This window comes from Salvia hispanica, chromosome 1 (genome assembly GCF_029641045.1).
Source record: "Salvia hispanica isolate PSC_SH4W2 chromosome 1, Shi_PSC_v1, whole genome shotgun sequence".
In the NCBI taxonomy this organism is placed as follows: domain Eukaryota; kingdom Viridiplantae; phylum Streptophyta; class Magnoliopsida; order Lamiales; family Lamiaceae; genus Salvia; species Salvia hispanica.
The window spans coordinates 40031113-40045208 of NC_142692.1; the positions used below are offsets into that span (position 1 = coordinate 40031113).

At 37.5% G+C, this 14096-nt stretch overlaps 2 protein-coding genes and 1 pseudogene across 3 annotated transcripts; 2 read left to right on the forward strand and 1 right to left on the reverse strand.

The window, feature by feature from the left end:
* The first annotated feature begins 2559 nt into the window (after positions 1-2559).
* LOC125224185 (thaumatin-like protein) lies at positions 2560-4220 on the forward strand (annotated as a pseudogene). The gene is made up of 2 exons (XR_016134650.1): positions 2560-2736; positions 2832-4220. The product of XR_016134650.1 is annotated as a thaumatin-like protein (transcript).
* On the reverse strand, positions 3697-7938 carry LOC125224184 (chaperone protein dnaJ A7A, chloroplastic-like). Its single transcript, XM_048127545.2, has 8 exons — positions 7820-7938; positions 7317-7431; positions 6255-6387; positions 6126-6183; positions 5422-5464; positions 5009-5057; positions 4832-4912; positions 3697-4712 (listed from the first exon to the last, which is right to left on the reverse strand). The coding sequence occupies exons 2-8, from the start codon at positions 7421-7423 to the stop codon at positions 3870-3872; spliced, it is 1314 nt and encodes a 437-aa protein (XP_047983502.1). The 5' UTR covers positions 7424-7431; positions 7820-7938; the 3' UTR covers positions 3697-3869.
* Positions 7939-11679: 3741 nt separating this feature from the next.
* On the forward strand, positions 11680-12156 carry LOC125220692 (protein SRC2-like). Its single transcript, XM_048122842.1, has one exon. It carries the CDS (start codon positions 11680-11682, stop codon positions 12154-12156), a length of 477 nt encoding a protein of 158 aa, XP_047978799.1.
* Positions 12157-14096: the final 1940 nt, after the last annotated feature.

The following is a 14096-nucleotide window of genomic DNA, read 5'->3' on the forward strand; positions in this document are numbered from 1 at the left end:
AAAAAAAATTCAAACGGTCAAATGACCGTTGGGAACAAAACGGTCGAATTTTTAAATTTTTTTTTCTTTTATTCTTCTATAAATATACTCCATTCACCATTTTACACACAAACACTACTCTCAAATTGTTTGAAAAAATGTCCGGCGATGGAAACTCCAGCGGCGGCGGCGGCTCCAGTAGGCGGCGCTCCGGCGGGTTCGACTTGAACTCGTTCGACGATTGGGCGAGCATGTACAACTGTTTGGGTACTCCCGGTTCGTCGCCGGGCACCCAAGGCTCGACCACCCCGCCGGCGTACCAAACACCACATTTTGATGTGGATGCATACTATCGTCCCTCCCCCCCCCCCCCCCCGAGGTACGGGCAATCGCCGGGATTATCCCAAATTCCGGAGAATTTTTTGGCGCCTGAACGCAGTTTGCCCGACTGGCCAATTGGTGGAGGCTCCGGCTCCGGCAAGATCAGCCTCAGGCTCGGCGTCAATGCCGAGAAGTAAGAGGAGGAAGAGGAGGAAGTGGAGGCAGAGGCTGTGGGAGACGGCAGCCGTCATCCATACAGCCAAGCCGAGACGTTGGCTCTGTACGACGCTTGGATCAGCGTCTCGTACGATCCTGTCGTCGGGAATCAACAAACCCACAAGTGTTTTTGGCTAAAAGTCACTGAAGTTTACAACGCACGAAGGCCGAAGAATACCGTTCCCCGCAACGTGAAGATGCTCCGCAGTCATTGGGACCGATGCGACAGAGATGTCAAAAATTTTTGCGCGATATACAGGGGAGAAAGGCGAATTATCAGAGAGGAGCCAGTGGAGTCGACATTCTGAGAGCGGCGTTGCGGGTCTTCAAAGACGACGTCTGCAAAGATTTCAAGCTTGTCGATGTTTGGTCGCAAGTCCACCACCTTGAAAGGTGGGCTGGCGGTGTCGAGTCGGGCTTGAAACGCACGAAGCGCACGGCGCGTGGCCACTACTCGTCTAGTGATGGCGGTGAAGGCAACACCTCACGTGAGGGCACGCCAACCAATGATGCAGGGGGTCTTCTTCCGGTACACGACGTCGGCCGCAAGGGACCAAGGCGGCGAAGGCGGCTAGAGCGAGGGGGAGAGGGAGAGGGAGAGGGAGGGGCCGCGGCGAATCAAGCCAGGCGGGCGAGGGCTCGGGCTCCGGCACGGGCATGGGCTCGCACACCCTAATGTCCATGTACCTGGTCGCCACGATGGCGGACCTTTCAAAAATGACTCCTGGCCAAGTTTCAGCCCATATGGCCGGAATTGAGTATATGAGAGCTCAACTTGGTATAGGTGCACCGCCGACTTCGGGGGATGATGATTCGCCGGCGGAGTAGTTTTTATAGTTTAATTTAGAGTATTTTAATTATGTATTTTTTTTTATTTTTTAGGATTTTAAATTATGTATTTTTTTAATTTTTTAGGCTTTTAAATTGTAATATTTATTTTATTTTAATGAAGTGTGTTTTTATTAATTGAATTTGTTGGAATTAAAAATAAAAAATGAAATTGAATGAATAGTTAAGAGATGGTTAAGAGATGGAGGGATGCAGGTGCTGTCTCTTAGTTAAGAGATGAGCTGAAAAGTACAGTGGGACCCATGAATAGTGAAGAGATGAGACGGTTAAGAGACGGATAAGAGACAGCGTGGCGGATGGCCTAACACCCCTTTCTTGTGGTGTTTGTTTAAAAAGTTGTATGATTGTCTAAGAATAATTCAAGTTCGGACAAGTAATCTTAAGCAATCAAAAGATTATTTCGTGCAATCTTCAAGACGTCACAAACGAGAGTTTCGTTGTCTAGACTTTAGTGTCATTGTTCTCATGTATAAAAAACGCCACTAAAGAGAATTCACCATGTCTTATGCATGTTGTGTTGAGGTTTGAATGTATAATGTCGGATTTGTATTCGAGTTTGAGAAATTTTCTTAACATGAGACCGTCTCCAACCGTACTCCATAAATGAATTTTGGTGTAGAAATCTTCTCCAACCATACACCAAACTCAAACTCATTTTTTATGTTTTTTGTGAAACAACACCAAATATGGTGTTACTGCAAAAATTTTGTAAGACAATAACCTAAAATGGTGTAAATTTTGAATTTGGTGTAAATGATTGGAATAAAATTACTTTTTAGTGTGACATATACTCAAAATGAGTTTGAGTATGGTGTAAATAGTTGGAGACGGCATGCGTACTTGATTAATTGTCCAATCAAGTAGCGTGATGACTGATATGTCGTCTCATCCGTTTAATATTATGCTTAGGTTATGTGTTGTCTATCCAATCAGATATGGACTTTTAATTGTATTCATCGATTAACATAAAATTAATTTACACGAATTGTGAATTTTCAAGAATTAGTGCTAAGCACCTTCACTTTTTTTAGGCGGACTAAGTTCAATAATGCTCATTAAAACTCATAAGAATGTCGAAAGAATAGAAAATATTATATAACTTTGAATATATGCTAAACTTCGATGCACCACTATTAGTAAAAAAATTATTCTATTTTAATAAATATTTTCACAACTTCTAGTGCTTCTCATTCTTTAGTACATGTACTATAATTTTTTTCACCTATAAATTCAGTTCATAAATGAATTATGTTTATCGTCCACATTAATCTTCACACATCCTAACTGTAGAAACAAAATTTGGAGAAATTATGGAACTCTTCAAAATTCTTTATTTTCCATTATTTTTTGTTTCAATTCTTTTCACATCAGGTAATATTTATGTATATGTACAGCTACATTTTTTGATTTAATATTTTCTTTTTCTCGAGAGATTTTTTCTAATTAATTCGAATGATTTTTTGCAGGGCCAAAACCTTCCGATGGTGCAAGAGTTTTCACCATCGTCAACTACTGCCGGGAAACGATATGGCCGGCGGTATATCCAGGCGAAAATTTCAGCGGCAGCGGCTTTGCCCTAAAAACCGGCAAAAGCCACACCTTCACCGCCCCCGTGAACTGGTCCGGCCGCAAGTTCAACCGCAGCGGCAACGGCTGGTGTGAGACCGGCAGCTGCGGCTCCAACCTCAAGTGCGGCGATGCCACCGGCGACACTCCAGCGTCGCTAGCAGAGTTCACCCTGGCTTCGCTGGACTTCTACGACGTCAGCCTAACCGAAGGCTTCAACTTGCCGGTGACGGTGATGCCGATAAACGGCAGCCAAGGCAATTGCAGCGCCGCGGGCTGCAACGGCGGCAACGTCAGGCCGAGCTGCCCGAAGGAGCGGGGGGCGTGTGGTGGGATGCAGGAGCGCGTGCGACGTTTTCAAAAAGGACAAGTATTGCTGCAAAGGGGCGTATGCGAATCCGGTGACCTGCCGACCGACATTCGTATTCGACGATCTTTAAGAAAGCCTGCCCGATTGCGTACAGCTACCCCTACGACGATCCTAGCAGTATTTTGGCGTGCGTGGCCACAGATTACGTTGTCTCCTTCTGCTCCTCCAAATAACTAGTACAATCTTTTCCGATTATATATATAGTGAACTTACTATTTATAATAAAAAGTGAAACGAGACTCTTATTACCAACAAAAAGAGAAGGTAGCACACCAAACTAATTTTTGGCCCAATGAGCTTTGTTCGAATGGCTCAGCAAGCTCGGGCCGGGCCACCATACAACAGGCCAAGCCCAATTCCATCACAATACAATTGATGTAAAAGTAAAAGGGAGAGATTCGAAGTAGGAATACCTTATTCCAATGGCAAAACACCAAACTAATGCCAAAATTTCAAGAATTCTTTTTTCTCATGTAGATTCACTGAGGTAGCAATGTGCCTTATAAATGGCTATAATTCTACAAATACAACATCTATCACTAAAGTTTGATAAATATTGCAAATATAGTTACCTCACACTGGGAGCCTTCTCCTTCTTCAGGCCAGCGAGTTGCTCGATGAGCTTCCTCTCGTCGCCACTCAGTCGCTTCGGGATCTCGACTTGCACTTTCACGAGCTGGTCGCCCCTCATGTTCCTCTTGTTGAGAAGCGGAACGCCTTTCTTTGCCATGACCAAGGTCGTCCCCGGTTGCGTGCCCGACGGAATTTTGAGGTCCACCATTCCATCGACGGTTGGCACCTGGGTCGTCGTTCCTAAGATGGCATCTATATAAGAAACCTTGCACGTATAGAGAATGTTGGTGTCGTCCCTTCTCAGAACGGGGTCGGGGAGGACATCAATGGTGACAAAGAGATCTCCCGGGGGTCCCCCTTTACGTCCGGCATTTCCCTCGTTACGCACCCTCAAACGGCTTCCAGAATCCACCCCGGCCGGAACTTTCAAGCTGATACGCTTCGACTTTCTTACTCGGCCTTCGCCCCCACATGTGTTGCAAGGAGTTGACACTTCTCCCTCTCCGCCACAAGTCGAACAAGTCATGACCTGTTGGAAGACACCTAGTGGCGTCCTCGTGGATGCTACAACTTGCCCTTGGCCTCCGCAAGTGCTGCACTTGGTTGGAGTTGTTCCCGGTTTCGCCCCCGAACCATTACAGGTGCTGCAGCTCTCGAGACGGGTTATTTCAATCTCCTTCTCAATGCCAAACACTGCATCTTTGAAGTTGAGGATCAAATTGTAGACCTGATCTTCGCCTTCAGTGGCTCGGCTGCGGGATCCCCTTCCTCCCATACCACCCATACCACCCATGCCTTCGAATAACGACTCGAATATATCAAATGGGTTGTTGAAATCCTGCCATTGAAAGTAGACAAATGTTAGAATAATTGTAACATGAACAAACCATCAAGTTACCGACAAATAAAAACATTGAGACATTTCGCCCTATCATTATTTTCCGTTCCTCGACTTACCCCCATTCCCATGCCGGCACCTTTAAGCCCAGCCTCACCATACTTGTCATATATGGAACGTTTCTCATCATCTGATAAAACCTGTCACAGAAATCATGATTTAGAAAATTTACACATCAAATGCTCAAGAAAAAAATGTGAAGTGCATAGTATATTTTATAAGGATCGGATTCCTACCTCGTAAGCATTACTGATCTCCTTAAACTTGTCTTCCGCTCCCGGTTCTCTGTAGTTCAGATGTATATCTTAAGAATAATGTTTCAAGTTTTTGAAGTTTTGTATCATTAAAGAAAACCTCAAACATAACAACCACAAAACAAACATCCTTCAGCAACAAAATTGCCATGTTAATGGTTCTTAATATCAGCTTAAATATTTAATGCCAGCAATTTTAGTATTTTATTTACATATCAGTTTCATAGCTCATTCCTCGAAAAGGTCCCAGAAAATACGAACAAGTAAAAGAAATGCTAATTTGAACATGAACACCAAAGAAACTTATAAATACGAGTAATAAATATACAAAGAGAAGGAAGGAAGTAATGGAAGGCTAGAAGCCAATAAAAACCAAAGGTTGCATCATGACTTACTTGTTCACATCAGGGTGATAGTTCCGAGCAAGCTTTCGATATGCTGAAAAAGAAAGTGAAACAAATGAGATATAGATCAAAGCCTATGCTGCATAAGAATAATCTCCAACATAGAAGCAGTAAGCGTAGTTTAAGAAAAAATATCGACTAGTTCGATGGCATTACTAGGATGCAGATTTGACTAATTAAAACAGGTATTAGGAGGATGCACATTTATCATTCAGATTTTCAAAAACTCAAAACGCGAAGATTTCTAAATGTGGAGGATTGCAAATAATGAAGGAACGTGTTATAAAAACATTTACTACTAAATTGAGAGGATAATACAGTGATGATGCACAATGTTCAAAGGAAACATCTTTACGTTAATTCCCAAAATGAGAAGTCGGCAGAGAAGTGATACATGGCAGGAATTAGAAATCTGATGTAAACAGAGTAAATTGACTGAAATTAATTCGTCGATTAAGTCATTTGGGCAAGACCGATTAGCACAACTAGACTAAATTAGGTTGTCGATCAACTGATTTAGGTAAGATTAATCAATGCCTTACGCAAATGGTGGAGGTAAAAAAAAATAGAAAAACATGCTTAAATGTGACGCAGAACATTATTGAACCATATTCAATATTGAATCAATATATTCTTCTCAGTGCTCGGGCAACAGATTTTACGGATAAGCAAAAAAGAGTCCAGCTAACACTAACCACTTTTGATCTCAGACTTGTTTGCATTTTTAGAGACACCAAGGACAGAGTAGAAATCCTGCACGGAAAAAAAGTCACTCGTGAGTATATGTGTGGGGATACATAAACCAGATACAGTTGCAAACTCACTTTTTCAGCTCGAACAACAAGGCGCGCGCCTCTACTCTGGCGTGGTTTGATGTATGATGCTGAACCAAAAAGTTCACCCAAGGGTTTCTGAGAGAAAATTGTTGAACTTAGCGATGGGGCCCTTTTGGACAAACTGCACACAATAGAGAACAAGGTGAACGAGAGATTCTGCGAACAGGATATCATGTCCTTTATGGTAATTTGAGCAATGAGAGGAAAAATCGGAGCCTAAAATACTAATTTATGAATGTACAGGCAATGATAGAAAGAACTCCACAAAACGTCAAAAACATATAATCAGCACAAAAGAGATCGGAGAATGTTCCAGTATCCTTGTGATGTGACTAAACTAAATGAAAGAGAAAGAGAAAGAGAAAGAGACAAAACATATTGATGCTCATGGTCGTTGGACGATGGGCGGTTAGGGTGCACATTTGCAAGGCACAGCAAAGTAAAAGAGGGAAAATAATAAACACGGCATTGTCAAAAGTGAGCTCAGACAAAAACATACATGTGTCAATAGCGTGACAGGCGTGTGCATAGGGAAAGAAAGGAAAAGTGACACGGAAAGGTATTAGTAAGACAAAAACAATATTTATTGCAAAACAGGGAGTATAACTATGACCTATTACTAATCATCCATTTGGAAGTGGGGATCTGAGGATTCTACGTCTCACATTCTATTAATTAGTCTTATCCTAAACCTCAACATGCTAACGAAAATGAGAATAAAAAACGAGTGCACTTAAAGCAAGTACTACTAGCTTTAGGACAAAAAGAAAGGGGGAAGCCATTAATGAGCACCAAATTTTTCCCAGCACAAACAAATAAAAGCATCAATAACCAAATTCTTATGCCAGGATCATAAAATACTAGCATAACCAACTGCAGCTATTTAACCGATAAAAGATGCCTCTAAACAAGCATCAATAACCAAAAAATGCTTGAGCTCAAACATCGTAAAAACCTTAAGCACCACGAACTGCAGTTACTCAACGAACTAAAGATGGCACTAAATACATTAAACCTAAATTTTCCAAAATTAACAATTAAACAACCTACCAATGAGTCGACAACGATGCTCGAACTACAGCAGAGGATCCGAATACGAGCTGAGGCTGAACTCCCCACATCACAACCCGCATACTTCCACAAGTAATGCCAGCCATCCAATGCCCTGCTCATTTGGACCAAACAACAACGAAAACCTCAATTAAGCAAAAAAAATTAAACTTTATCACTCTATCGTATTTTCTTTCCCATTCTCACCCATCCCTAATTCCAAAAGCAGAAAAAGATAAAACCTTAATTGAAAAACAAACATCACATGCCCTCATAGAATCTTTTTTGAGACACCAGACCTTAGCGGCCATTTTCCAACTCCGATTCAAACATCTCACAAAATCATTTAGAGAAAACAGTAATGGAATCCAAGCTCACTGAATTAGGCAACCTAACTAAAATTAGTTCGATATCTCAAAACACATATGAAGAATTCAACGGGGAAATTCACTGAGCTCTGATAAATTAGGAGATTGGAAATGAAAGATTGAATTTTTATTCACCTTTTTGAGTGGATATACCGCGTCGAAGAGGTGAGGAAATTGGAGAAAACCAGAAGCTTGTAGAGAAGAAGTTGGCTTAACCAGAAACGGGAGCTTCAGCATAGGGCTAATCGTTTTCATTTTCTTATATACTCACGGAGCGGGTCTGGATCCGACCCGGTTCAAGATTCTAGAAAATGGGTCGGTTCGGATTCATGGATGCTCCGAATCTTTAAGATGAAAATTCAGGTTATGTTGCTTAACATGTGTATCATTAATGTTGGAGTATTTTTATTAATTAATTTATTTAAATTTATTTGTGGGTTATGATTTATGTTAGTACTATGATTGTGTGGATTTATTTAATTTTTATTTTGCTGAGTTATAGTTTATTTTAGTAGTATTACTTTTGTATAATTCTGTGGAATAAGACTTTTACTGTGTATATTTTTATTATTATCATGTAGTGTGAACTTAAATTGAGTCATATTATTATCAGTTTGTGACGCATTTGTTATATGTGTGAATCATGTGTTGGGTTATTATCATGTAGTGTGAACTTAAATTGAATTAAATTTTAACGTATCTATATATTTATGTGTGAATCATGTTTTGTGTGTGTGGCGCGAATTCCTAATTGATCCAGATAGGAGAACCATGTGGTTTGAATAGTAGTATGAGAGAAGAAGCCAATTTGTTTGAATAATTAGTTCATCATGCATTAAGATTAAGACAAGAAGCCAATTAATTGACTATACTAGTTCATCATACATGAAGATTCGAGATTCTTCCCACTTACTTCAAAAGAACCAAACACCCACGCTTACATATATTTTATACACACTCCCAACAGGCCAACACCATATTATATGGAATAGGATCAAGATAACATGAGCTGTTTATATAATACACTATGCTACATTTGCAAAGATAAGCATAAGTAGGTATTACTAATCCATCGATAATGTTGGAAGTGTTTATAGGGCTTTGTTTATGCGCCAAACACTACTAGTGATCGTCGGTAATTCAACGTATTCACTTGCATAATTAATTCTATCTTCTCTTTGAAGTGTTTTTTGGTAACGGTCATAAAATGTTTGTTGGTCGAAGGTTTTGGTCTTTTAGCTGTTGTAAAAGTTGATGTGTTGATGAGGCGCCATGATGATGAAGCCTTTTCAAGTCCTTCTAAGCGTGAGCTTTAGAAAAGAGACATATATATTTACACACCACAATCGTATTTCTACGTGCAATTGCATCCATCACTAGAAGCATTGGTTTGTTCGACTATCAGAATCCAATTAAGTTCGTCGTTGGTGTATGGTGAGTTTGAGGTGCTTGCACGCTAAAGACAGTGTGTCAATCTGATAGCACCAACAAATATGTAATTTATCTGACGGAAAGAGGGTTTTCTCGACCCAACTTAATGCTAGTTTGTCTTAATTTCCACATCATATCCTATATTTCTTGCAGTTTTTTATTTTTAAACTTTGAATTTGGGTTGACTTGTTGAATGAATCTCCTTACCAACGGCGACTAGCATTTATTGTGAATCTGTCTTAATGTACTACTATAAACTGAAGTTGACGAACGTGTGAAAACATTATACTACTATTCAAATGCTTATTGTTTGAAATTATCAACAGAAATACGCTGATTTTCAGGTAATTTGAATAATGGAAAATTTCGCAATTTTTCTGGCAGCAACTTATTCAGTGAACGCGTATATATTCAAGGAGGAATGTAATCAAATGAAAACTCTAAATATTTTACAAATTCAACTATGATTTGGACCATTGAAAAATGTCAACAAATCACAAAAAAGCATCAACAGGAAAATGCCAACAGAATTTCAATGATAGTCAATGATTGATGTTGTATTGATATTGTATTGATATTGTGTTGATACTGTGTTGACATTAAAATCTTGAAATTTTACACTGTGTTGATATTGTATTGAAACTGTGTTGAAGCTGTGTTAATGAGTTTTTGGTTTGTACAATATATAAGTTTGCACTTTATCACCACCTCAATCCAAGAAAGTGACATTAATTAATTAATCCACGCAAGTTTGGCTTTTAATCATAAATTCCAACGATAATTGCAACAATCCAAAAACTTTAAAAAATTAACAAGAAATGATTTATTTTTGTGTTATCTAACAAATTAACCTCCTATGAGTAAATTACTGCGAATGTACTTTGATGCTAAGACCAAGACTGTTCAAGGTCTTCGTCTCGATATGTAATTAATTAATTTTGTTATTTTATTCCACAAGTTGACAATTCTTTGCTTTAGTTAATTGCAATAAGACAAATCTTGTTGTCGAGATTTTAATTTACTTTTAATTACTCCTATGATAGTAATTATATCATGCTTCGTCATGAATTATGATGTCATTATTAATGTAGTGGATGCAGAAAAAATTATAAGTATTACTCTTATTAAACCTATTTTTTCCGCTTATATTAGTATAGTACTAGTATATACTACTCCATATGATTATATTTCTTCTCAAACTCATTTTTTGCAGACAAATTTCTTTATTATTTACTATTTATTTATGCAATTTCACTACTGGTTAATCTTTGAAGCCTCTAGCAATTTGGTTATCAACAGAAGATAAGAATATACTCACTAACAAATTAAGAAAATAATCCAACAATTAAATGTGCAGCATTTTGGTTTTAGAAATTAAACTTTGACGAAACTCATATAATATTGTTTGCATATTTAATAATAGGGCAATGTTTGAAAATAATTAAGATGAAGATGCACCATTAATATATCCTAGTACTTGGAATGAAATATTTAAATACAAATGAAAGTAGAAGACAAAGATCGAAATATACACATGTCATTCTACTTCTTGTAGATATTAACTTCATATTGACTTTTGTTCTAAAATATTTACAATAAAAAAATAGAGAAAACCATGACTTTTTCCTGCATTTTATTGTGTGATATGTCAATGAGTGTCAGAGAATTTATTGGCTATAAAGTAAGTGTAAATTACATGTTTATAAAGTCAAAAAAAATGAGGCATCAAGATTCAAAATCTCTAATCAGAGATTTATAGTTTGATCCTAAATCCATTTTTCGTAGCCAGCAAGAGATTTTTGATAGTACGACTATGCACATAACCATCTCAATATCATTTTGTTCAACCCTCTATTTTTTAGAGCGAAACATAATTCCTTGATAATTGAAGTTTAACATTTCTTATTCCCGGTGAATTTAAATATCATAAATAATTTCTAAATGATAATCATATTAGATGTCATTTTACAGCATTTTAGACATTATTGCTATTTCATTTTTTGGACCTAAAAAAAATTTCCATAGACTATATCTGCTAAAATTGATCATTTAATTTAAGGGTATCTAAAACAATGTTATTTCATTGAGCGATCTTCTTTGAGATTTCGGTTTCAGCTTTTTATGTCTTGCGATTGTCTACATAACAACGTCTTTTTGCGATGTCCAAAACAATACTCCCTCCGTCCATGAAATGTTTTCCAGTTTTTCATTTTTGATAAATGGACCTCACTTTCCACCAGTTCATTACACTCACATTTCATTATAAAATTAATTAATAAACGGATATGAGACATTTTTTAGAATCAACCAAAGTCGTCGTTTTTTACACAGATAATAACAATTAAAAAAAAAAGAAGCTAATAATATAATATTTCATTTTCAAAATATATGTATATATTAATCACTCCCTCTTCTTCTTGGTTGCTTCATTGTACCATGCATACTGAGTCCTATCCAACCTCCACAAGTCTCCTACTTATTATACTCCTATTTCCTTCCACCTTCAAATAAACAAACACTATAAAACACACACCCACACACACTGATCTCAATTTCCCCCAAATATGGACTGCAGAAAATTCGTAATCACCCTAATTTCCGCCACCGATCTCGAAAACGTGCGCGTGCTCGGCAAGATGAAGGTCCACGCGCGCGTCTCCCTCAGCGGCGGCGGCGCCGCCAACGGAATCGAGAAGCGCTCGCCGACGGACAAGCACGGCGAGACGAATCCGGCGTGGAATTACACGATGCGCTTCGCAATCAGCGAGTCGATGTTGGAGAACTGCAACACCATGCTCGTCGTCAAGCTCTACTGCAAGCGGAAGCTCGGCGACCGCTACGTCGGCGAGATCCACACGCCGGTCAAGGAGCTCTTCGACTTCGCCCGGAGCAGCGGCGGCAGCGCCGTCGTCTGTTTTCCGGTGCAGAAAGGCTGCGTCAATTCGCAGGGGATGCTGAGATTTTCGTACAAATTTGGGGAGAGGATCACGATCGATGAGCTGCTGCTGGCTGAGAGCATCGCCGGCTTGAATCTCGCTTGATTGCGGTGAAGAAGTTCGTAGATAGGAATTTGGGGCTTTGTTTTTGCGTTTCAGTCTCGTATTTTATTGATCATTTGATCGAAATACTTTACTAAAGTTAGATAGGAAAGTAGAATGTTGATGAATGTAAATATCGGGAAAGGGGAAGAGGTTGAAATTCGACGGTTGAAGAAGGTCGTCGCCGCTTATTTTCATCGCGTGTCGTTGTTTGTGCTAAGGAAGCTTTTAGTTTTACTATTTGGTAGATATTTCATCATGATATTACATTTTTCCGTTCTGATCATATATCATGATGACTTATTGACTAACCATGGGTCGGTCAAGCCTGCTCGAAACCACATATTTATGAGTGTATGATTGATATATGTGAGAATGGATTATACAAATTAAAAGATGTTAGAGTGATGGAATTAATTTGAGAGTATGAATGATATATGTGAGAATGGATTATACAAATCAAAAGATGTTAGAGTGATGGAATTAATTCGAGAGTATGAATTATTTATGTAAGAATGGATTATATAAATCAAAAGATGTTAGAGTGAAGGAATTAATTGGAGAGTATGAATTATATATGCGAGAATGGATTATACAAATCAAAAGACGTCAGAGTGATGGAATTAATTCGAGTGATGAGTTTTAATGAGCTTAATAACTTTTGTGTTTGTCACTCACTAATTTGTAGTACAATACTTGGTTAGAGAGAGCCACTCAATTAATAATCTTTAGACAGTTTTGATGTTGTATAGGTCAATTGCATCTAAGCAAATATACTTTCGTCCATAATTAATTGTATTATTAATTAATTAATTTTGCTAGTCAATAAAAATGAGCTACTTTTGCATCTTTAGTACTATGATTCACCACTTTTCCCATTTTTGTATACCTTTTATCTCTCTTCTTTTTTTTTCTTTTTTTTTATATCTACGTTTAGCTAAAATATTTCAATCATTTTGTCACCGAGTTAGTATAATATTAATTAATTATGGACCACAATTTGATTCTTTTTGTTCGAAAAGGAAAATTAAGTTGATAATTAGCTGGCAATCGCTATAGATAGACATCAATCATTGAGTTTCTGACTCTAATTAACATAAAAAATTTTCAGAAAACGAAAAATGAAATCGGTTGGTAGGGATCAATAGTTATGTGTATATAGAAATAATGTTACAACAAAATTTTAAATTTCTTGATGATTTTTTGCAAACCGTTTGAAGGTTGATACTACAAAATGTTTTCTGTATGACATAGTAATATTCTAACTAGAATTTTGAACTAAATTAATTAATACTACTAGCATTAGATTGTAGTAAGTTGTAACTCAAAATAATACTAGTAGGCTTAAATAAAATATTAATGAACCTAAGAGGAATGACACAAATGATCCAACTTAATTGGTTTTTGTTGCATTAAATAAAATTTTGGAAGTCTTAAGTTTATATTTAGACTTTTCTCCGTACACGTATATAATTGTTTATATCGTTATCAGATCAATCTCAAGAAATTTGTGGTTAAGCTAGATTCCAAGTAGACTTCTAATAAAATATATTCTGAGATTGTTAAAGAAAATATATTAATTATGGTCAATTATTCAAAATCGAACAATTACTTCTGAATTCTGATTTCTCGATCACAAAATATATGCTTTAAATAAATTTTTGTGTATCGATCTATACACAGAGGTGAAATATTACGGTCGATTATGAAAATGATAGTTTTAGTTTTAGTTCATCTTTATACTTTTGGAAATGAAAATTAGAACTCATAATATATATATTTTATTATAAAATTAATATATTTCCTCCGTACTAAAGTTACGGAAGCAGTTCTTATAATTTGTGCACGAAATTTAAGAAATTAATTTATTAAATATTCAAATAAAGAAAATAAAGTAAAAAAGGTGAAGAAAGAGTAAAGTACGATAGGGAATAAAGTTTTTA